This window comes from Lynx rufus, unplaced genomic scaffold (assembly GCF_022079265.1).
Source record: "Lynx rufus isolate CCGP_SWC_20201006 ecotype Redwood Valley unplaced genomic scaffold, mLynRuf1.p SCAF_18, whole genome shotgun sequence".
NCBI lineage: Eukaryota > Metazoa > Chordata > Mammalia > Carnivora > Felidae > Lynx > Lynx rufus.
This window is the reverse complement of record NW_025814832.1, coordinates 42,135,173-42,158,499: the sequence shown is the minus strand read 5'-3', so window position 1 is coordinate 42,158,499 and position 23,327 is coordinate 42,135,173. Positions and strand designations below refer to the sequence as shown.

The following is a 23,327-nucleotide window of genomic DNA, read 5'->3' as shown; positions in this document are numbered from 1 at the left end:
CTTAGCAAAGAATGGGTAAGACCTATGAGATGAAAACACTAAAGCTCTTCTGAAGGACATTAAGAAGAAACGAATACATGATGTGAGACACTATTTTCCTAGAATAGTGTAAAGATGTCAGTTCCCTTCAAATTAACCTACAAAGTCAAGGCAATCCCATTCAAATCCCAAGACAGTTTTTTAAACAAAAACTGGCCAGCTGACATTTGGTAGAGAAAATGTGCAAGCATAGCTACAAACTGTATGAAAAAGAAGATCACAGAGCAGACATTAAAATACGTTCTTACAGGGGCGCCTGGGTGGCTCAGTCGGTTAAGCGTCCGACTTCAGCTCAGGTCATGATCTCGCGGTTCGTGGGTTTGAGCCCCGCGTCGGGCTCTATGCTGACAGCTCGGAGCCTGGAGCCTGCTTCACATTCTGTGTCTCCCTCTCTCTCTGCCCCTTCCCTGCTCATGCTGTGTCTCTGTCTCAAAAATAAATAAACATTAAAAAAAAATTAAAAAAAATAAATAAACAAATAAATAAAATACGTTCTTACAGAGCAACTGCAGTTAAGTATGTAGCGTGATACTGATACAGGAAAAGAAAACCAGATTGATAGAATAGAGTCCAGATAAAAATAGTATTTTAGATCCATGAAGAAAGAATGAACCATTCAATAAAAGATTTTAAAGTAACTGGATCTTTACGTAAGGGAAAAAAGTTAGATCCCCTACCTCGACCGTACCAAAACACCACACAGATTCCATACAGATTAAAAATAAATAAATCACAACAAATAATATAAGAGTGCAGAAGAAAATATCAGAGACTATTTTTATACCATGAGGCGAAAAGGCCTTGTTAACAAGACCCATGTCCCATAAGCCATGAGGCAGATATGGTGACGGACTGTCCACACCCTCCTGTTCATCGTAGTCCTTGCCCCCTTGGTCCCCTGGATTGTTTGTCCTCTTCCTGTTGATTTATAAAACTCTCTTCATATGAAATACATTAATCCTTTCAAGGGCTTTCACTGAATTTCAATGTTTCAAATATTTGTCAGTGTTTTTATCGTGAAGGAGACGGAACAGTGGGATAGGAGCACAGGCTGACTGCAGGCACAGCTGGGTTCTGCTTTGGGTTTTGCCACAGGGGCCTTAAGCTGATCCCCTTCTATGTATGAAAGAAGGATGGTGATATCATCCTCACAGGACTGTGGGGATTCAATCAGATGTCTGGTTTATTCCAAGCATAAATCGGACAAGACGATCAAATCTATCAAATGTTTCTGCATGTGGTATCAATCAGGTCACAAAGCTTTTTCTCACCACAAGATTATAAAAGTATTGATTCTATCTTCTTCTAATACTTTGACGGGTTCTTGTTTCTCTTTTTTTACATTTACTGAAATATGTTTTTTTAAGGTGAGAAATAGGGATCTGTTGTTATTTTCCTCCCAAATAATTAAGCAGTTGTTCTATTACCATTTATTTATTTTCTTCCACTGATTTGAATGCTAAAAGGTAACATTTCAATGTTTATTTATTTTTGAGAGTGACAGAGAGAGACAGTAAGAGTGAGAGAGGGGCAAAGAGAGAGAGAGACACACACACAGAATCCAGAGCAGGCTCCAGGTTCTGAGCTGTCAGCACAGAGCCCAACACAGGGCTCGAACTCCTGAACCATGAAATTATGACCTGAGCCAAAGTAGGACCCTTAACCAACTGAGCCACCCAGGCGCCTCTAAAAGGTAACATTTCAAAAGTCCTAGGCACCCACGGATCTGTCTATTGCTGGACTCTGTAGGCTACTTCCCATAAATATTAGGTTGCATTATTCCTCCTTGTGAAATTGACACAATGCCTCATCTCTTCCTTTGAACATCATTATTGTCCACTACAGGAAAGAAACTGCATGGTCTCTGACCTCAAAAAGTGTATCATCTAAGTAGGGAGACGAAATAATGAAACCACATAAAAAAATATAAACACAAGGTTAAACCACATAGGAATTTAAAACAGCAATAGGAGTTTATAGAACTTCCCCAAAAGCAAAAGGCTGCAGGCCACCTGAAGATGCAGAGTACGGACTGGACAATGGCCAATGATTTCTCTTCCCAGAGGTCATGGTAAGTTGACCCCACGCTAGTTCCTAGGCTCTTAGGCTGAGAAATCAGACTCTGATCTCATCAAGAGAGAACGTACTTCTTTCTACATGGAGGCAATATCACCTTACCAATGTCACAGGATTGATCAAAATCAGAATGTCAGGTCATGACTTGACAATAAGGAAAACATCCGTTCCATAGATAGGGCATCTGTGTCTACATGATTGGGCATTGCCTCCTGTGGAGACAGGCCTCTGTGGCACACTGAAGTATAATCAGAAGGCTATTTGGTGAGAAGAGAAGTGGAAGAAAAGTAATTAGCTGAATCCAGTGTTTAATGGAAAGGACTGAGGTAGCTAGATCCATCCATCTGTCCCGCGGGCACAGCCCGGCTGGTGGGCCTGACTCTCATCTGCTGCCTGAGGTGCCATCTCTACTCTTAGGCAAGGCTAGGTGGGCACTGCCCATGTTGGTCTCTTCCTCACCATTTCTATGCTTTTACTACTGACCAACCCTCCAGAAGACAGACATGTTTCTCCTTAGCAGTTAATACATCCAGTCAGGTTTTACTCAAGTCTGAGAGACCAGGAAGCCTTACATATCTCTGCTCTGATCCATGACCTTGATATTTCTCTCTTGACGAGCTGCCTTTTAACAAACTGTTTAGCATATTTTTGTTATCAGGGGAGGGGAATGCGTCACTGTAGACCCTAACAAATGGTGACAATCTCACAGAAGGACTAGGTCCAGGAGTATTACAGTATTCGGGGAAGGCTTTGTGAAGAAAGATGAACTCGAGTTGGCTTTTGAAGGCTCATGGGACTTCCACCAGCAGAGTGAAATAAAGGAATTTCAAGTGGGCAAAGTCACCAACAAAAGTAGGAAAGGGCATGGTCTGACTAGGGGATGGTGAAATTGATTCTAACTTTAAAGGGAACCTGCCAAATTTAATTTTTAAAATAAACACAGATGGGGCGCCTGGGTGGCTCAGTCGGTTAAGCGGCCGACTTCAGCTCAGGTCATGATCTCGCGGTCCGTGAGTTCGAGCCCCGCGTCGGGCTCTGTGCTTACAGCTCAGAGCCTGGAGCCTGTTTCAGATTCTGTGTCTCCCTCTCTCTGACCCTCCCCCGTTCATGCTCTTTCTCTCTCTGTTTCAAAAATAAATAAACGTTAAAAAAAAATTAACACAGAATTGCAATCGGTAGAGGTTGAGTTGGGATATGGAAGGGGAAACACCTTTCCTCAGAGCTACTGACTTCAAAGTTCTGGACCAAGAAGGACCTTAGAATGCAGTTAGTTTTTTTTGTTTTTTGTTTTTTTTTTTTGTATTCGTATTTGGGGAGAATATACTCACAGTTTCTCAGCCCAACGGTATCCCTTCCATACATTTTCATCAATGTAACAAATAGAGTTTCCTTGGAAATTTCTGTGAAGAAACACAGTTCAGATCCTTGAATAGGTAGGAAAGGAATGAACGGAATAAATAAGAGAATCACTGGCAACCTTGTGGGGAATATTCCAATGCAGTAAATGCCAACTTTCTACTTTCCGCAGCTATCAGCATCCCAGGTGGTGCAATTAATAAAGAGCTAGCGTGGGGCCACTGGCACAAACAAGGCAGCTCCTTAGAACCTGAACTTCCTATTTGTTCCATTCCTTGGGTACATAACGCCTGTTAATTACTCTGGAGGCAAGTATTTTTTTCCCCCAAATCACTTATGTGTCTAAAATGGTTCCTTCCTTGGGGTGCCTGGGTGGCGCAGTCGGATAAGCGTCCGACTTCAGCCAGGTCACGATCTCGCGGTCCAGGAGTTCGAGCCCCGCGTCGGGCTCTGAGCTGATGGCTCAGAGCCTGGAGACTGTTTCAGATTCTGTGTCTCCCTCTCTCTGCCCCTCCCCCGTTCATGCTCTGTCTTTCTCTGTCTCAAAAATAAATAAACGTTAAAAAAAAAAATTTTTTTTTAAAATAAAATAAATAAAATAAAATGGTTCCTTCCACAAATCAATGAGAAAATAAGAATTCAACGAAAAAAATGGTAAAAAATTTACCATTATCAGCAAACAAATGTAAAGAAGCCCTCTACTGAAACCTCTCTAGGTGTTAGAAGGAGAAGGGAAGTTAGAAATTAGAATAACTAACATGGAAAGATTTCTTAGACATATTGCATAGGGAAAAGCAACAAATCACTGGGCAAGGAATTAAAAAGTATCCCCTCATTAGGAAATTAGGAAAAAATGCAAAGGAAAGAGATGGGAAGGAAGGACACACACCAAAAAGGTGACAGGAGTTATCTTATGAGTGGTAGGGAGGGTGGGGTGGGATTTTCACGTTTTATCCTCTATACCTGTGACATTAAAAACAAAAAAAAAGTATCCATGATAATTCATGTGTCCATGAATTACATATGTTTAAAAGAAGCTATTAAATGCCTGAGGTTCAGTTTCAACCGCTAACTCTGCGTATGACTTTGAACCTTTACCTTTAGTTTTGTCCTCTTCCCTCAGCAACAGCTTGCCTGGTCAGTTTATATACACATTTTTTTTCAGGGGAGTCAGGAATAAATTCAAAACAGATACCCATCTGCCCATGTGCCTGGTGGACATTTCCAGTCAACCTGAAGCCTTCTGGTTGCTCTATGTTCCCTGGTAAAAGATGCCTCAACTTCCATCATTCTCCTTATCTGGGACAGAAGTTTCAGAGTAATATCTGAGTTTTCTCTTTCCCGTGCACACCCCACCCGCGACTGTCATCAGTTAGTCTATCTTGTCACTTCCTCCTTTGCAGTGCTCTCAAGGCTTTTCTTTCTACTCTTTTCAGCCACTCTGATTCGGCCCCTTGTTACTTGACTCCCAGGTTTTGTTAGAACATTCTATCTGGTCTCGCTGGACCAAGCTCTCCTCTCCAGATCGCCCTACATGGGGAACTGAAAATAATCGTCTTGTTTCAATGGTCTGTATCTCATGCTTGAAAACTTTCAGTGGCTCTCTAGAACTCAGAATGTAACGTTCAAACCTCTCTAGCTGATAGTCAAGGTTTCTCGTAATTGGATCTTTAACTGCTAAACCTAATTCTTGATTCCTGATCATTCCTGCAGCCGTGCCTTTGCCTAGACTTATACCCATTTTTTCTCTATTTAACACATCAGAGCCACTCTTTAAGTCTCAGCTAAAGTGTTAGCTTATCCATGCAGCTCTCCCTGACCTCCATACTCCACTGATTACAGAGTCTGCTGAATTCCAATACCCATGGTACCTCTTTTAGTACTTAATTACATGCCACCTCCCTTTTTATGACCATTTCCTTTCTTCCCACCTGTCATTTCATGTTCTGAAGACGATTGCATCCTAGTGTGGCGCCCATCGTACTTACTCTTGGGTTGGGCCCAAACTGAGTACTGTATGTGGAAGGCCGGGGGTCAAAGATGAGGTCTGGGGAATCAAAATAATAGCAGCTAACACTCATATTTTGCCAGGCACTGATCCAAGTGCTTCATATGTATTACCTCATCTGGATCTCACAATAATCCCATGAGATGGTAACTATCATAATTTCCATTTCACAGAAAAGGAAACTGAGTCACAAAGCTAATAGATGACAGACCTCGGCCCAAACGCAGGCAATCTAGTTCCAGGATCTCTACTCTTCACTACTCTGTTGTATCCTATTATAGAGGATGGAGCAAAAATGGGAGAGTAGAGGTTAAGGAATGAAATAATGGGGCTAAAAACTGGATAAGGAAAAAGAATAAGGACAATTACAAGTAAAAGATGGGAGAAGGGCGAACAGTAGTAAAAAGGAAAATGAAGATAAGGGATAGTTGACAAAGAAAAGGTAAAAACAGAAAGTCAGTCAACGTGGTTGGGGAGATGAGGAAGGCCCAGGACGACATTGAGGAAGAGACTGCCATGTCAAGCAGGAGACAGAGAACAAACAAGTAAAGGCGATTCTTACAAGATGGTGAAGGTGCCGTTGTAGGTGTCGGGCTCCGGCACGGGCACTCTGCGGAGCCTCTGCTGTAGGCTGAGACCAACACACGACAGTGTCTCATCTTTGCAGGTACAACGCTCACATATTTTGAGGTGTGTGGTGGCATTCTGTTCTGGTTGCCAAGTTAAAGTTGTGTATGCCTTTTCTGAGGTATAGTTTACAAAATGCACCACAGAATGTTGAGTTGTTGGAGGAAAACCTGTCTCAAATGACTCTGGTTGCTGACTTACAGGAATTTCTAGGTCCGTAGGTGGAACCGTGACTTCAGTCAGGTTTCGATGTTGACTCTGAACCTGTTCTGGATGTGCAAATGTCACCTCAAGGTCCTTTGGGGGAGGAGTTGTAGTCTTCTTCAGGGTTGTCGAATGTTCAGCCTCCGTAATAGGTTCTGGAGTTATAGTAAGCTCCACATGACGAAATGGGATGATGGGTGATGCTGGATGCTGACCTTGATCCTTACTTGGAGTTGGAACTGTCACTTCCTGCTGGAATGGATATTGAACTACAACCTCCTTAGGTGGCTCTGGAGGCTGAGTTGGGGTGTCTCGCGTGGTTGGAGAAGGTTCAGTCTCCACACTGGATCCTGCAGTTACAGTAAGTTCCAGGTCCAGAGGTGGAACTGTGACTTCAGTCAGGTTTGGATGCTGACTCTGAACCTGCTCTGGATGTGCAAGTGTCACCTCAAGGTCCTTTGGAGGAGGAGCTGTAGTCTCCTTCATGGGTGTAGAATGTTCAGCCTCTGTAGTAGGTTCTGGAGTTATGGTAAGCCCCAAGTCCACATGATGAGCTGTGACACTGGGCAATGTTGGTTGCTGAACTTGATCCTTACTTGGAGTAGGAACTGTCACTTCCTGTTGGGATGGATACTGAACAACCTCCTTAGGTGGCTCTGGAGGCTGGGTTGGGGTCTCTTGCATGGTTAGAGAAGGTTCAGTCTCTGTAGTGGATTCTGGAGTTATGGGAAGCCCTGGGTCCAAAGGTTTAACTGTGACTTTAGTTACGGTTGGATGCTGAATGTGCTCTGAATGTGGAAATGTCACCTCAAGGTCCTCTGGAGGAGCGGTAGTCTGCTGCAGGGCTGAGGGATGTTTAACATCCGTAGGGGGTTCTGTAGTTACAGTAAGCACCAAGTCCAAAGGCTGAACTGTTACATTCGGCAACCACAGACGCTGAGCTTGATCCTGATCTGGTGTTGGAACTGCTGCCTCTTGATATACTGGAGGTTGAGCTACAAGTTCCGTAGGCGGCTCTGGAGGCTGATCTGGGGTCTGTTGAGTTTTGGCCTTATTCAAGGTTGAATGCTGAACCTGAACCTGCTCTAGATGTGCAAATGTTACCTCAAGGTCCTTTGGAGGAGCTGTAGTTTTCTTCAGGGCTGTAGAAGCTTTAACCTCCATAGTGGGTTCTGGAGTTATGGTAAGCTCTAGGTCCAAAGGCTGAACTGTTACATTAGGTGACAATGGATGACGAGCTTGATCCAGACCTGGAGTTGGAACTGTCACCTCCCGAAACAGTGGAGGCTGAACTACAACCTCCTTAGGTGGCTCTGAAGGGTGACCTGGGATCTCTTGCGTGGTTGAAGTTTCAACCTCTGTAGTGGGTTCTGGAGTTATGGTCAGTTCCAGGTCTAAAGGCTGAACTCTGACTTCAGTCAAATTTGGATGCTGAGCCTGGACCTGCTCTGGATGTGGAGGGGTCACCTCAGTGTCCTCTGGAGGAGCTATAGTCTGCTGCATGATTGTAGAATGCTCAGCCTCCACAGTAGGTTCTGGAGTTACAGTAAGCTCCAGGTCAGCAGGCTGAACAGTAACATTGGGCAAGTTTGGATGCTGAGCTTGCTCTTGTCCTAGAGGTGGAACTGTCACCTCATTATGGACTGGGGGTTGTGCTACAACCTCCTCAGGTGGCTCTGGAGGCTGAACTGGGGCCTCCTGCTGGGCTGGAGGAGTTTCTGCCTCCTTAGAGGGCTCCGGAGGTTGAGTTGGAGACTGCTGCAGAATTGGAGATGGTTCTACCTTCTCAGGGGCCTCTGAAGGCTGAGCTTGTACCTCCTGTTGTGTTAGAGAAGGTTCTATCTCCTTAAGTGGCTCGAGAGGTAGAGATAGGGTCTCCTGCTGGACTGGAGATGGTTCCACCTTCTCAGGAGGCTCTGAAGGCTGAGGTGGGGCCTCCTGCTGTGTGGAAGGTTCTACCTCCTTAGGGGGCTCAGGGGATACAACTGGGGCTTCCTGCTGAGTTGGAAAAGATTCTGCCTCATTACCGGGCTCTGAAGGCTGAGCTGGGGCCTCCTGAGGTGTGGGAGAAGGTTCCACCTCCTTAGGGGGCTCAGGGGATATAGCTGGGGACTCCTGGAGGACTGGAAACTGAGCTGGGGCCACCTGCTGGGTTGGAGACTCTGCCTCATTAGGGGGCTCTGAAGGCTGAGCTGGGGCCTCCTGCAGTGTGGGAGAAGGTTCTACCTCCTTAGGGGGCTCAGGAGATACAGCTGGGGCCTGCTGGGGGACAGGAGACTGAACCAGGGCCTCCTGCGGGGTTGGAGAAGATTCTGCCTCATTAGGGGGCTCTGAAGGCTGAGCTGGGACTTCCTGCTGAACTGGAGATGGTTCTACCTTCTCAGGAGGCTCTGAAGGCTGAGCTGGGGCCTCCTGTGGTGTGGGAGAAGGTTCTACCACCTTAGGGGGCTCAGGAGATACAGCTGGGGCCAGCTGGGGGACTACAGACTGAGCTGGGGCCTCCTGTTGGCCTGAAGCAGGTTCCACAGCCTTAGGGGGGTCTGGAGTCTGAGCTAGGACCTCTTGTTGGCCTGGAGAAGACTCATCTTCAGGGGACACTGGAGACTGAGAAAGACGCTTGGACTGAGCTGGAGAAAATTCAACTTGCTCAGGGGGAGATTGAGCAGGGACATCCTGCTGCACTGGAAGAGGTTTAACCTCCATAGTTGCCTGGGGACTTATGAAAACCCTCAGATCCACAGGTTTAACTGTGATATTAGGCGACACTGGATGCTGAGCTTCACCTGGACCTGGAGGTGAGAATGTCACCTCATGCTGTACTGGAGACTGAGCTACAACATCTGCAGAGGACCCTGGAGGCTGAGCTGGATGCTCATACTGAACTGGAAAAGACTCGACCCCCTCATTGGGCTTTGGTTGCTGAGCTGGGACCTCTTGCTGGATTGGAGAAGGTTCTATACTTGCAACAGGCACTTGAGGCAGAGCTGAGCTCTCCTGCTGGCTTGGAGAAAGTTCAATTTCCTCAGGAAAATCTTCGGGTGGAGTTGAGACTTCGTGCTGGACTGGAGAAGATTCAACATTTTCAGGGGGCGCTGGATGCTGATGTGGGACCTCCTGCTGGGTTGGAGAAGGTTCCAACTGCTCAGGGGACACTCCAGACTGAGCTGAGGCCTCTTCTCGGAGTGGAGAAGCTTCAACCTCATTAGTGGATTCTGAGGTCATGGTAACTGAAGGATCCACAGGTTTAACAGTGACATTAGGCAACAGCAGGAGCTGAGCTTGATTCTGACCTTGAGGAAAAACTGTCACCACCTGATGCTCTGGAGAGTGAGCTGGGGCCTCCTGTTGGGTCGGAGAAGGTTCAACCTCACCAGAAGGCTCCTGTTGAGTGGCAGAAGGGTTAATTTCCTCAGAGGTCTGTGGATGCTGACTTGGGGCCTCCTGATAGGTTGCAGGTTTAACTTCCCCAAGGGGATTTGGATGCTGAGTTGTGGCCTCTGACTGGGCTGGAGAAGGTTCAGTCCCCTCAAGGGGCTCTGGATACTGAGTTGGGGTCTCTGGTTGGGTTGGAAAAGGCTCACCCTCCTCTGATGCCTGAGGATACTGAGCTGGAGCCTCCTGCTGGGTTGAAGAAGGCTCAACCTCCGCAGGGGTCTGTGGATGCTGAGCTGGGGACTCCTCCTGGGTTGTAGGTGGTTCACTCCCCTCGGAGGCCTGTGGGTGCTGACCCTGGCCCTCCTCCTGGAGAGGGGAAGGTTCACCCTCTTCCTGGGCCTCTGGAGGCTGAGTCGGGGCCTCCTCCTGGGTTGAGGATGATTCACCCTCCTCAGGGGCCTGTGATTGCTGAGCTAGGGCCTCCTGCTGGGTTGTAGAAGGTTCAACTTCTCCAGGATATTCTGGATACTGAACTGGGGTCTCCTGCTGTGTTGGAAGTTTCTCCTGTGTGGTAGATTCTGGAGATTGCGTTGGAGTCTCCTGTTGAACTGGCAAAGATTCAACCTCAGGGGACTGTGGAGGCAGAGTTGGGGCTTCATGCTGGGTTTCAAAAGGTTCCACATTAAGAGGCACTGAGGGCTGAGCTATAGTCTCGTGCTGAACTGGAGAAGGTCCCACCTCTGTAGTGGGTTCTGCACTCATGGTAAGATGCACATCTGGAGGTTTCAAACTGACATTGGGCAGGTTTAAATGTTGATCACGGTAGTGACCTGGAGGTGAAACTGTCATCTTATGATGCCATGGAGGTTGAGCTGGGTGCTCCTGCTGGGTTGGAGAAGGTTCCACCTCCCTGGAAGGCAGCTCTGGAGGCTGAGCTGGTTGCTCTTGCAGGGTTGCAGAAGATTCTATCTCCCCTGGAGACTGAGCTGGAGTCTCCTGCTGGGTTGAAGATTCTGCCTCATTAAGGAGCTCTGCAAGCTGAGCGGAGACCTCCTCCTGGGTTGGAGAAAGTTCAGCTTCTCCAAAAGGGTCTGGAAGCTGAGCTGGGGGTTCCTGTTTGCTTAGAGAAGGCTTAGCTTCCTCAGGAGGCACTGAAGGCTGAGCTGGGGTCTCCTGCTGCCTTAGAGAAGGATCAATCACCCCAGGAGGCTCGGAAGGCTGACCTGGGGTCTCCTGCTCACTTGAAGGCTCAACCTCCTCTGGAGGCTTAACCGAGGTCTCTTGCTGGGTTAGAGAAAGTTCTGCTTCCTCAGTATGTTCAAGAGGCTGAGGTGGGGCCTCTTGCTGGGCTATAGAAGATTCAACACCTTTATCAGGCCCTGGAGTTGTGGTAAATTCCACATCTAAAGGCTTACCTGTAACCCTGGGAAACATTAAATAATCTGGATACTGACCTAGAGGTAGAGATGTCACCTCATCACTTATGCAAGTTGAGTTAAATACTCGATAGGGAACTCTGGAACTAGAGTTGGGGCCTCCTGCTGGACTGGGGTAGGCTCAACCTCCTCGAGGCGCTCTGCAGGCTGAGCAGGGGCCTCCTGCTGGACTGGGGTAGGTCCAGCCTCCTTAGGGTGCTCCGCAGGCTGAGTTAGAGTTATGGTAAGATCCAGAGGTTTAACAGTGACATTGGGGAAGCTTGGCTTCTGAGCTTCACTCTGACTTGGAGACAGCACATTTACTTCATGATGTGCTAACAGTTGAGATATGATGTCCTTAGATGGCTCTGGAGGCTGAGCAGGGGCCTCCTGGGGGGTTGGAGAAGGTTCCACTTCCTCGGGGGCCTCTGTAGGTTGAGCTGAGGCTTCCTGCTGGACTGAAGAAGGTTCGACCTCTTCAGGGGTACTTGAAGGCTCAGCTGGGGCCTCTTGTGGGTTTGCTGAATTTCCATCCTTAAGGGACTCTGGACGCGGAGATGGAGCCTCCTGCTCAAGTAGAGATGTTTCTGTCTCTTCAGGGGGCTCTGGATGCTGAGCCTGAGCCTCCCCTTGGGGCAAAAAAGATTCAGCTTCCTCAGGGGACTCTAGATGACTTGGGGTCTTCTGCAAGGGTGGAGGAATTTCAGCCTCCTCAGAGAAGTTTGGAAGTTGATCTGGTCCCCCTGGGAAACCCATAGGTAGGTTCTCCTCAGGATATAGGAGACCCATATTGGAATCTAAATAATCATCCTGCAGCTGTTGTTGTAGGTGCTCTTTATTTGCAGATTGGTTTGGAGTTCCAACAACTTTGGCAAGCCTTCGATGCTGAGCTAGATCTTTCTTCAGGTTTAGGGGTGAAACAATAAACTTTGTTGGCTTTGAACTCTGACTATCCAGAAATGGAACGAGTATTTCAAATGATTGGTGATCTTCGGCCTGATCTAAACCTAAGTTTTAGTCTTACTTTTGAGTTGAGGAGGCGGAGCTATGGTCTGATTCTGATCCCAACCTGGCATTGGAACCACCTCTGGGAGCCTTTGATGCTGGGTTAGCTGGTCATTCAGATCCTCATCTGGCCCTGGGGGTAGTTCTCCAACGGAATCCGTGTCCAGGAATGGAACCAAAGTCTCAGTCAACTCCTTAGGCGGGGCCAACATCTGGGCCGGAGCAGAGGACCCCAGGTAATTCAAGCCCACCGGCTCAGCTGGGGGTGTAAGTACCTGGGGCGATTCGGGTGGGGGATCAGACGAGCGCGAAGACCAGGGCTCAGCCGCCTCCAGGGGGTCGGAGGTCAGCTGGGCAGGGTCCAGGGCCCACTCCGGAGGCTGAGCTGCCTGGACCAGCAGCCACAACGGTTGCCACATAAGGACAAGCAGTGGGACCAACAGGCGCAGCCGGGACATGACCTGCGGAGGCTCCGGGGCGCAGCGACCCAGGCGAGTGGGGTACTGGCGCTGGGCCCTGAGCGGGAGCCAAACCATTATGGCAGCCCCGTGATGCGCGCGCGCACTGTTAGCAACTGCGCGCCCCTCCCCCGCCTACGTCCCACCCTTTATTTACGCCACCTTTATTAGCTCCCTGGAGATGGGCTCCGCACCACCAGAGCGGGCCCTTTTCCCAGAATCACTTGGGGCCCAGGCCTCCCTCCACCCTGCAAAGGCCACCACTCCCTCCCCCCCCCCCCCCGCACTACCCCCTTCCCCCCCTTCCCCCCCTTCTCCCCCCCCCCCGGCTGCTCACAGCAAGGTAGTACTTGGACTCAGATCTGGGTGGCCCCGGACTCCCGCAGCTCTGAGGGGTGGAAGGGTGGGGGAGTGGAGCAGAGCTTCCAAGGAAGCCACAGGACCTGGCATCCTGGGAAATTAAAAAATGCTAGTCCAGCTCTAGCAATTTGAACTCTTGCTCTTCAAAGCTTAAATCCGAGAGACGTTCTTCCTCCCCCTGGCCATACTGCTTCCAAGAAAAGTAGCTGACCTGAAAAATAAGCACCAGTTAGGGCGATGGGAAGGGGAACACACTTCACAGTCAGATATTCTAAAATGTTGCCATTTCCTCTAAATTCTCAATACCCATGGCTGATTATTAACTCACCACTCTGTTAGATGGGGGCCTACCACTGAATCTGCGATGGCCCCAAAATGTCTGTAGGAGGAGTTTTGGGGGAGCGCTGAGCAATTCATTCTGGGAAAGAGGGCCGGAAACCAATTCTAGCCCTTTATTTACACTGGGTGGGAAAACTTCCCCCATCTCATCTTGACTGGACATAGCCATTGATCTAGAAAAAGTAACAAGGCCACTTTTCAGAGGTCCACTCTGTGTGCCCACATGGAGAAGGCACTTAGGATGTTAAAGTCAGCATGTTAAACAATTTTCTTGAAATACTGTAACTAGCACTGAGTTTACTTCCTTCACAGCCCCTTTTATAATGTATTTTTAGTCCTTGCTTATGGTCTGGCACAACCTCTAGCATGTAAAATGCAAGAGAGAGGGGGTTTTTATCTTAATCCCAATGTCTAGCACACAGGAATAGTTTTTATATGGAACTGATTCCAAGACTGGCCTCGTGTAGGAATGGATCTGTTGTTATAATCAGATTTCTGAAATCTTTAGCAGCGATGCTGAGTCTTTTTCTCATCTTTTCACCTTTTTCAGGAAGCTAGACTTTTTTTTTTTTAATTTTTTTTTTTCCCTGAGAGACAGAAAGCGTGAGCGGAGGAGAGGGACAGAGGGAGAGACAGAGAGAATCCCAAGTAGGCTCCACGCTCAGCACAGAGCCCGACGTGAGGCTGACCCCACAAACTCTGGGATCGTGACCTGACCCAAAATCAAGAGTCGGATGCTCAACCTATGGAGCCACCCAGGCACCCCAGGAAGCTAGACTTCTTAAAGCCTAAACTTGGAAACGTCTGAAGTTTCCTCGACTGGTTTGATTTAGATTCAATTAACATTATTATTTTGCACGAAAAATCTTCCAGTGCTTTTTCAGAAAGTAACCATCTTCTCTTTCTCCACTCTCTTCCCTTCAAAACAAACTTTGCAATGGTGGGGTGAGTCAAATATTCAGAAATCTAGGGGCGGCTGGGTGGCTCAGCTGGCTGAGTGCCTGATTTCGGCTCAGGTCATGATCTCGCAGTCTGTGAGTTCGAGCCCTGCATCAGGCTCTGTGCTGACAGCTCCGAGCCTGGAGCCTGCTTCAGATTCTGCATCTCCCTCTCTCTCTGCCCCTCCCCAGCTCACGCTCTTTCTCACTCTCAAAAATAAATAAACATTAAAAAAAAAATCTAAAAAAAAAATTCACAAATCTAGCCCCAAATTAAGCTCTCAATGACATGAAACACATTTTTGCTCCTTTTTTTTTTTAACATTCTGTATGTGGCACATTAGTATTTTCTTTTAGAAATTATTTTGGCGAGGAGAGAGGGAAGATGGCGGCGTAGGAGGACGCTGGGCTCACCGCGCATCCTGCTGATCACTTAGATTCCACCTACACCTGCCTAAATAACCCAGAAAACCGCCAGAGGATTAGCAGAACGGAGTCTCCGGAGCCAAGCACAGACGAGAGGCCCACGGAAGAGGGTAGGAAGGACGGCGAGGCGGTGCGCGCTCCACGGACTGGCGGGAGGGAGCCGGGGCGGAGGGGCGGCCCGCCGGCCAAGCAGAGCCCCCGAGTGTGGCTGGCAAAAGCGGAGGGGCCTGACGGACTGTGTTCCAACAGCAAGCACGACTTAGCGTCTGGGAGGTCATAAGTTAACAGCTCTGCTCGGAAAGCGGGAAGGCTGGAGGACAAAGGGAGGGAGAGCTGCTGAGCCCCCGGACGACAGAGCTCAGTTTGGCGGGGAACAAAGGCGCTCGCCAGCGCCATCTCCCCCGCCCATCCCCCAGCCAAAATCCCAAAGGGAACCAGTTCCTGCCAGGGAACTTGCTCCCTGCGCGCAAACACCCAACTCTGTGCTTCTGTGGAGCCAAACCTCCGGCAGCGGATCTGACTCCCTCCCGCTGCCACAGGGTCCCTCCTGAAGTGGATCATCTAAGGAGAAGCGAGCTAAGCCTGCCCCTCCTGCCCCCGTGCACCTTGCCTACCCACCCCAGCTAATACACCAGATCCCCAGCATCACAAGCCTGGCAGTGTGCAAGTAGCCCAGACGGGCCACGCCACCCCACAGTGAATCCCGCCCCTAGGAGAGGGGAAGAGAAGGCACACACCAGTCTGACTGTGGCCCCAGCGGTGGGCTGGGGGCAGACATCAGGTCGGACTGCGGCCCCGCCTACCAACTCCAGTTATACACCACAGCACGGGGGAAGTGCCCTGCAGGTCCTCACCACTCCAGGGACCATCCAAAATGACCAAGCGGAAGAATTCCCCTCAGAAGAATCTCCAGGAAATAACAACAGCTAATGAACTGATCAAAAAGGATTTAAATAATATAACAGAAAGTGAATTTAGAATAATAGTCATAAAATTAATCGCTGGGCTTGAAAACAGTATAGAGGACAGCAGAGAATCTCTTGCTACAGAGATCAAGGGACTAAGGAACAGTCACGAGGAGCTGAAAAGCGCTTTAAACAAAAGGCAAAACAAAATGGAAACGACGACAGCTCGGATTGAAGAGGCAGAGGAGAGAATAGGTGAACTAGAAGATAAAGTTATGGAAAAAGAGGAAGCTGAGAGAAAGAGAGATAAAAAAATCCAGGAGTATGAGGGGAAAATTAGAGAACTAAGTGATACACTAAAAAGACATAATATACGCATAATTGGTATCCCAGAGGAGGAAGAGAGAGGGAAAGGTGCTGAAGGGGTACTTGAAGAAATTATAGCTGAGAACTTCCCTGAACTGGGGAAGGAAAAAGGCATTGAAATCCAAGAGGCACAGAGAACTCCCTTCAGACGTAACTTGAATTGATCTTCTGCACGACATATCATAGTGAAACTGGCAAAATACAAGGATAAAGAGAAAATTCTGAAAGCAGCAAGGGATAAACGTGCCCTCACATATAAAGGGAGACCTATAAGACTCGTGACTGATCTCTCTTTTGAAACTTGGCAGGCCAGAAAGAATTGGCACGAGATCTTCGGTGTGCTAAACAGAAAAAATATGCAGCCGAGAATCCTTTATCCAGCAAGTCTGTCATTTAGAATGGAAGGAGAGATAAAGGTCTTCCCAAACAAACAAAAACTGAAGGAATTCGTCACCACTAAACCAGCCCTACAAGAGATCCTAAGGGGGACCCTGTGAGACAAAGTACCAGAGACATCACTACAAGCATAAAACCTACAGACATCACAATGACTCTAAACCCATATCTTTCTATAACACTGAACGTAAATGGATTAAATGCGCCAACCAAAAGACATAGGGTATCAGAATGGATTAAAAAACAAGACCCATCTATTTGCTGTCTACAAGAGACTCATTTTAGACCTGAGGACACCTTTAGATTCAGACTGAGGGGATGGAGAACTATTTATCATGCTACTGGAAGCCAAAAGAAAGCTGGAGTAGCCATACTTATATCAGACAAACTAGACTTTAAATTAAAGGCTGTAACAAGAGATGAAGAAGGGCATTATATAATAATTACAGGGCCTATCCATCGGGAAGAGCTAACAATTATAAATGTCTATGCGCCGAATACCGGAGCCCCCAAATATATAAAACAATTACTCATAAACATAAGCAACCTTATTGATAAGAATGTGGTAATTGCAGGGGACTTTAACACCCCACTTACAGAAATGGATAGATCATCTAGACACACGGTCAATAAAGAAACAAGGGCCCTGAATGAGACATTGGATCAGATGGACTTGACAGATATATTTAGAACTCTGCATCCCAAAGCAACAGAATATACTTTCTTCTCGAGTGCACATGGAACATTCTCCAAGATAGATCGTCTACTGGGTCACAAAACAGCCCTTCATAAGTTTACAAGAATTGAAATTATACCATGCATACTTTCAGACCACAATGCTATGAAGCTTGAAATCAACCACAGGAAAAAGTCTGGAAAACCTCCAAAAGCATGGAGGTTAAAGAACACCCTACTAACGAATGAGTGGGTCAACCAGGCAATTAGAGAAGAAATTAAAAAATATATGGAAACAAGCGAAAATGAAAATACAACAATCCAAACGCTTTGGGACGCAGCGAAGGCAGTCCTGAGAGGAAAATACATTGCAATCCAGGCCTATCTCAAGAAACAAGAAAAATCCCAAATACAAAATCTAACAGCACACCTAAAGGAAATAGAAGCAGAACAGCAAAGGCAGTCTAAACCCAGCAGAAGAAGAGAAATAATAAAGATCAGAGCAGAAATAAACAATATAGAATCTAAAAAAACTGTAGAGCAGATCAACGAAACCAAGAGTTGGTTTTTTGAAAAAATTAACAAAATTGACAAACCTCTAGCCAGGCTTCTCACAAAGAACAGGGAGATGACCCAAATAGATAAAATCATGAATGAAAATGGAATTATTACAACCAATCCCTCAGAGATACAAACAATTATCAGGGAATACTATGAAAAATTATATGCCAACAAATTGGACAACCTGGAAGAAATGGACAAATTCCTAAACACCCACACTCTTCCAAAACTCAATCAGGGGGAAATAGAAAGCTTGAACAGACCCATAACCAGTGAAGAAATTGAATCGGTTATCAAAAATCTCCCAACAAATAAGAGTCCAGGACCAGATGGCTTCCCAGGGGAGTTCTACCAGACGTTTAAAGCAGAGATAATACCTATCCTTCTCAAGCTATTCCAAGAAATAGAAGGGGAAGGAAAACTTCCAGACTCATTCTATGAAGCCAGTATTACTTTGGTTCCTAAACCAGACAGAGACCCAGTAAAAAAAGAGAACTACAGGCCAATATCCCTGATGAATATGGATGCAAAAATTCTCAATAAGATACTAGCAAATCGAATTCAACGGCATATAAAAAGAATTATTCACCATGACGAAGTGGGATTCATTCCTGGGATGCAGGGCTGGTTCAACATTCGCAAATCAATCAACGTGATACATCACATTAACAAACAAAAAAAGAGAAGAACCATATGATCCTGTCAATTGATGCAGAAAAGGCCTTTGACAAAATCCAGCACCCTTTCTTAATAAAAACCCTTGAGAAAGTCGGGATAGAAGGAACATACTTAAAGATCATAAAAGCCACTTATGAAAAGCCCACAGCTAACATCATCCTCAATGGGGAAAAACTGAGAGCTTTTTCCCTGAGATCAGGAACACGACAGGGATGCCCACTCTCACCGCTGTTGTTTAACATAGTGTTGGAAGTTCTAGCATCAGCAATCAGACAGCAAAAGGAAATCAAAGGCATCAAAATTGGCAAAGATGAAGTCAAGCTTTCGCTTTTTGCAGATGACATGATATTATACATGGAAAATCCGATAGACTCCACCAAAAGTCTGCTAGAACTGATACATGAATTCAGCAAAGTTGCAGGATATAAAATCAATGTACAGAAATCAGTTGCATTCTTATACACTAATAATGAAGCAACAGAAAGACAAAGAAAGAAACTGATCCCATTCACAATTGCACCAAGAAGCATAAAATACCTAGGAATAAATCTAACCAAAGATGTAAAAGATCTGTATGCTGAAAACTATAGAAAACTTATGAAGGTAATTGAAGAAGATTTAAAGAAATGGAAAGACATTCCCTGCTCATGGATTGGAAGAATAAATATTGTCAAAATGTCAATACTACCCAAAGCTATCTACACATTCAATGCAATCCCAATCAAAATTGCACCAGCATTCTTCTCGAAACTAGAACAAGCAATCCTAAAATTCATATGGAACCACAAAAGGCCCCGAATAGCCAAAGGAATTTTGAAGAAGAAGACCAAAGCAGGAGGCATCACAATCCCAGACTTTAGCCTCTACTACAAAGCTGTCATCATCAAGACAGCATGGTATTGGCACAAAAACAGACACATAGACCAATGGAATAGAATAGAAACCCCAGAACTAGACCCACAAACGTATGGCCAACTCATCTTTGACAAAGCAGGAAAGAACATCCAATGGAAAAAAGACAGTCTCTTTAACAAATGGTGCTGGGAGAACTGGAGAGCAACATGCAGAAGGTTGAAACTAGACCACTTTCTCACACCATTCACAAAAATAAACTTAAAATGGATAAAGGACCTGAATGTGAGACAGGAAACCATCAAAACCTTAGAGGAGAAAGCAGGAAAAGACCTCTCTGACCTCAGCCGTAGCAATCTCTTACTCGACTCATCCCCAAAGGCAAGGGAATTAAAAGCAAAAATGAATTACTGGGACCTTATGAAGATAAAAAGCTTCTGCACAGCAAAGGAAACAACCAACAAAACTAAAAGGCAACCAACGGAATGGGAAAAGATATTTGCAAATGACATATCGGACAAAGGGCTAGTATCCAAAATCTATAAAGAGCTCACCAAACTCCACACCCGAAAAACAAATAACCCAGGGAAGAAATGGGCAGAACACATGAATAGACACTTCTCTAAAGAAGACATCCGGATGGCCAACAGGCACATGAAAAGATGTTCAACGTCGCTCCTTATCAGGGAAATACAAATCAAAACCACACTCAGATATCACCTCACGCCAGTCAGAGTGGCCAAAATGAACAAATCAGGAGACTATAGATGCTGGAGAGGATGTGGAGAAACGGGAACCCTCTTGCACTGTTGGTGGGAATGCAAATTGGTGCAGCCGCTCTGGAAAGCAGTGTGGGGGTTCCTCAGAAAATTAAAAATAGACCTACCCTATGACCCAGCAATAGCACTGCTAGGAATTTATCCAAGGGATACAGGAGTACTGATGCATAGGGGCACTTGTACCCCAATGTTTATAGCAGCACTCTCAACAATAGCCAAATTGTGGAAAGAACCTAAATGTCCATCAACTGATAAATGGATAAAGAAATTGTGGTTTATATACACAATGGAATACTACGTGGCAATGAGAAAAAATGAAATATGGCCTTTTGTAGCAACGTGGATGGAACTGGAGAGTGTGATGCTAAGTGAAATAAGCCATACAGAGAAAGACAGATAACATATGGTTTCACTTTTATGTGGATCCTGAGAAACTTAACAGAAACCCATGGGGGAGGGGAAGGAAAAAAAAAAAAAAGAGGTTAGAGTGGGAGAGAGCCAAAGCATAAGAGACTGTTAAAAACTGAGAACAAACTGAGGGTTGATGGGGGTAGGAGGGAGGGGGAGGGTGGGTGATGGGTATTGAGGAGGGCACCTTTTGGGATGAGCACTGGGTGTTGTATGCAAACCAATTTGACAATAAATTTCATATATTGAAAAAAATAAAATAAAATAAAATTTCTTAGACCTTTTTGTTGTTGTTTTAAAATTAGGAATATGTAATAAGTATAGTTTTAAAAATCTATTTAAATTCAAGCAGTTCACAAATAATGTAGTATTGGTTTCAGGAGTAGAATTTAGTGATTCATAACTTATACATAACACCAGTGCTCATCCCAACAAGTGTCCTCCTTAATGTCCATCACCCATTTAGTCCACCTCCCCACACACCTCTTCTCCAGGAACCCTCAGTTTGTTCTCTGTATTTAAGTCTCTTATGGTTTGGGCAGAAGACTTGAATAGACACTTTTCCAGAGAAGACATCCAGATGTCTAACAGACACATGAAAAGATGCTCAAAATCACTCATCATCAGGGAAATACAAATCAAAACCACAACGAGATACCTCCTCACACCTGTCAGAATGGCTAACATTAACAACTCAGGCAACAACAGATGTTGGTGAGGATGCGGAGAAAGGGGAATACTTTTGCACTGTTGGTGGAGATGTAAACTGGTGTAGCCACTCTGGAAAACAGTATGGGGGTTCCTCTAAAAATTAGAAATAGAATTACCCTATGACCCAGCAATTGCACTTCTAGGTATTTATCCAAAGGATACAAAAATGCTGAATCTAAGGGGTACATACACCTCAATGTTTATAGCAGGGCTATCAACAATAGCTAAATTATGGAAAGAGCCCAAATATCCATCGACTGATGAATGGATAAAGATGTGCTGTATATACATGCAATAGAATATTACTCAGTGATCAGAAAGAATGAAATCTCGCCATTTACAACAATGTGGATGGAACTAGCATGTATTATGCTGAGTGAAATAAGTCAGTCAGAGAAAGACAAATGTCATATGATTTCAGTCATATGAGGAATTTAAGAAACCAAACAGATGAACATAGGGGAAGGGAAGGAAAAATAATTATAGTGCTTTTTAAAAAAGTTGTTTTAAACACACAGGACCACCTCCCTTGAAGGCTCTAAGAGTATTTGAAATGCTTACCATCAACTTGAAGATTTTTCACCAGTTCCAGGTATTCTTTAGGTGTGAATTCTATCCCAATGTCTTCCAGAATATTTTTCAGATCTTTGACGTTAACTTTTTCTCCTTCAAAAAACAGAAATGGCAAGTATCGTTGACAATATTAAGAATTACCTAAGTATTCAAAAAGATGAAACAAAACTGCCCCTGTTTAAACATCACTCTCCCCAACTGCTAGGTAAAAAACAAAAGCACAAGACCTGCTTGGTGGAGTAAAGGGCAGGCAAAGAATTAGAATGTATTCCCTTGTCCCTAAGGGAAAGGTGCACTTTCTTAACACTGGGGATAAGAAAGCACAATTCTCAGTAAACTGGGCTTTTTAGGTAATGTCTTGCTAATTAGAATATAAAGGTTAACTTAATATTGCTCTCGGTTCCCCGCCCCCCCAAATTATTAGATTCTTTGAACAATATACCCCAGTTTTTACTTCAACTATTGTTGTGGTGATCTAGATCAAGGATTGGCGAACTTTATCTGTAAAGGGCGAGATTGTAAATATTTTAGGTTCTGCAGGGTATACAGCCTCTGTTACAGCTACTCAACTCTGCTGTTGTAGCACAAAAGCAGCCATTAATAATACATAAATGAGGAATACAAGTGTGTTCTAACACAATTTTATTTATAAAAAGAGGCAGAGGACTAGATTTGGTCCATGGGCTGTAGTTTGTTTATCCTTGATACAGATTTTCAAGTTTTTTCCCAGTGGTGAGGATCAGAAGCATTATTATAGGCAAGTATTTTAGAGGATATAGGACTTGCTACTGAGAAATGAGAAAAAAATTTTAATCCAGACAACCCAAAGATTGACTTTGGGCAATTAGACATAAGCACTTGGAACAACATCTTTGTAACCACCATGCAGGTGAGAAATAGAACATGACAACACTCTGGGGGTCTGTCATACTCTTTCCCAATCCCTATCCACAGTCTTTCTCTAGAGGTAATCACTATGCTGACTTTTTTGGACAATGATTTCTTGCTTTTCTTTATAGATTTCTCACAATGATCTTAAAAAACAAGTTATAGAACCTGCAAATTATTAGGGTTAGGGAACACTGCACACTATTTGTGATAGCATTTTTATAGAGGCAGATGAAACAAAATGAAATACTATGCTATTATTATATAGGTAATACAACTATTCTTTTTAAAAAGAATAATGAACAATATAAAATTCAGAATAGTGCTATCTCAACAAGGAGGCATGGTAAAGGAATAAGGAAACAACCATGTGTTGATGCAATGGTATTGGAACTATTCTAGCTACTTCATTGAGGTGGAGTCATGGAAATGAGTACTATACTTATGGATTATGTGTTCACTGAAAACAGGAAAATGTCATTAAAGAATTAGAATTTTAACCTTTATGATAACTTGTAACTTGCCTGTAACTGCTTTCACATCACTCATCACTTTTTTCAGAGAAACATTTCCATCAGCTGTAATACAAAACATAAAACATTCAGACCAAGACATAAGTGTTAGGAAAATTGGGACTTAGGGCCCAGTGAAAGTCCATATATTCTACTAAATAATTTGTGTTCACCTTAAATTTATATTTTCTGCTTTGAGTGCTTGATTCCTTATTAGTAAGAAGGACAATGGCATTTGGGTCATGTTCCTTGAACACAGGGTCTGAATATGACAAACGTACTATCTCCAGATACTTTCTTATAAGCATGGCAAAATATATCATTTATAGAGGCCAGCTGGTTTTGTTTTTGGTGAACTTTGCATCTAGCACAGATACTGAGCAAGGGACTTTGCATC

General features: G+C 45.1%; 2 protein-coding genes across 2 annotated transcripts in view; both read right to left on the bottom strand.

Moving 5' to 3' along the window:
- Positions 1-423: 423 nt before the first annotated feature.
- Positions 424-12,768, bottom strand: LOC124513565 (titin-like). Its single transcript, XM_047081690.1, has 4 exons — positions 12,170-12,768; positions 6,042-11,034; positions 3,444-3,515; positions 424-463 (listed from the first exon to the last, which is right to left on the bottom strand). Exons 1-4 carry the CDS (start codon positions 12,639-12,641, stop codon positions 451-453), a joined length of 5,550 nt encoding a protein of 1,849 aa, XP_046937646.1. The 5' UTR covers positions 12,642-12,768; the 3' UTR covers positions 424-450.
- Positions 12,769-12,896: 128 nt separating this feature from the next.
- The window catches only part of LOC124513566 (uncharacterized), a 158,950-nt gene continuing 148,519 nt past the window's right edge, over positions 12,897-23,327 (bottom strand). Inside the window, exons 54-56 of the mRNA XM_047081691.1 lie at positions 22,943-22,996; positions 21,519-21,623; positions 12,897-13,134 (exon numbers count right to left, since the gene is read on the bottom strand). Of these exons, the coding sequence (XP_046937647.1) occupies positions 13,067-13,134; positions 21,519-21,623; positions 22,943-22,996 (227 nt within the window). The 3' untranslated portion in view covers positions 12,897-13,066. The remainder of the gene's footprint in view (positions 13,135-21,518; positions 21,624-22,942; positions 22,997-23,327) is intronic.

Coding starts and splice junctions, on each gene's coding strand:
- LOC124513565 (XM_047081690.1), bottom strand. CDS start 12,641: ATGGTTTGGCTCCCGCTCAGGGCCCAGCGCCAGTACCCCACTCGCCTG. Junction 11,035..12,169: donor AGAGGTGGTTCCAATGCCAG/GTTGGGATCAGA, acceptor AATCTTCTATAG/CCCAGCAAGAGGCCCCACCT. Junction 3,516..6,041: donor AACGGCACCTTCACCATCTT/GTAAGAATCGCC, acceptor GTTTCTTCACAG/AAATTTCCAAGGAAACTCTA.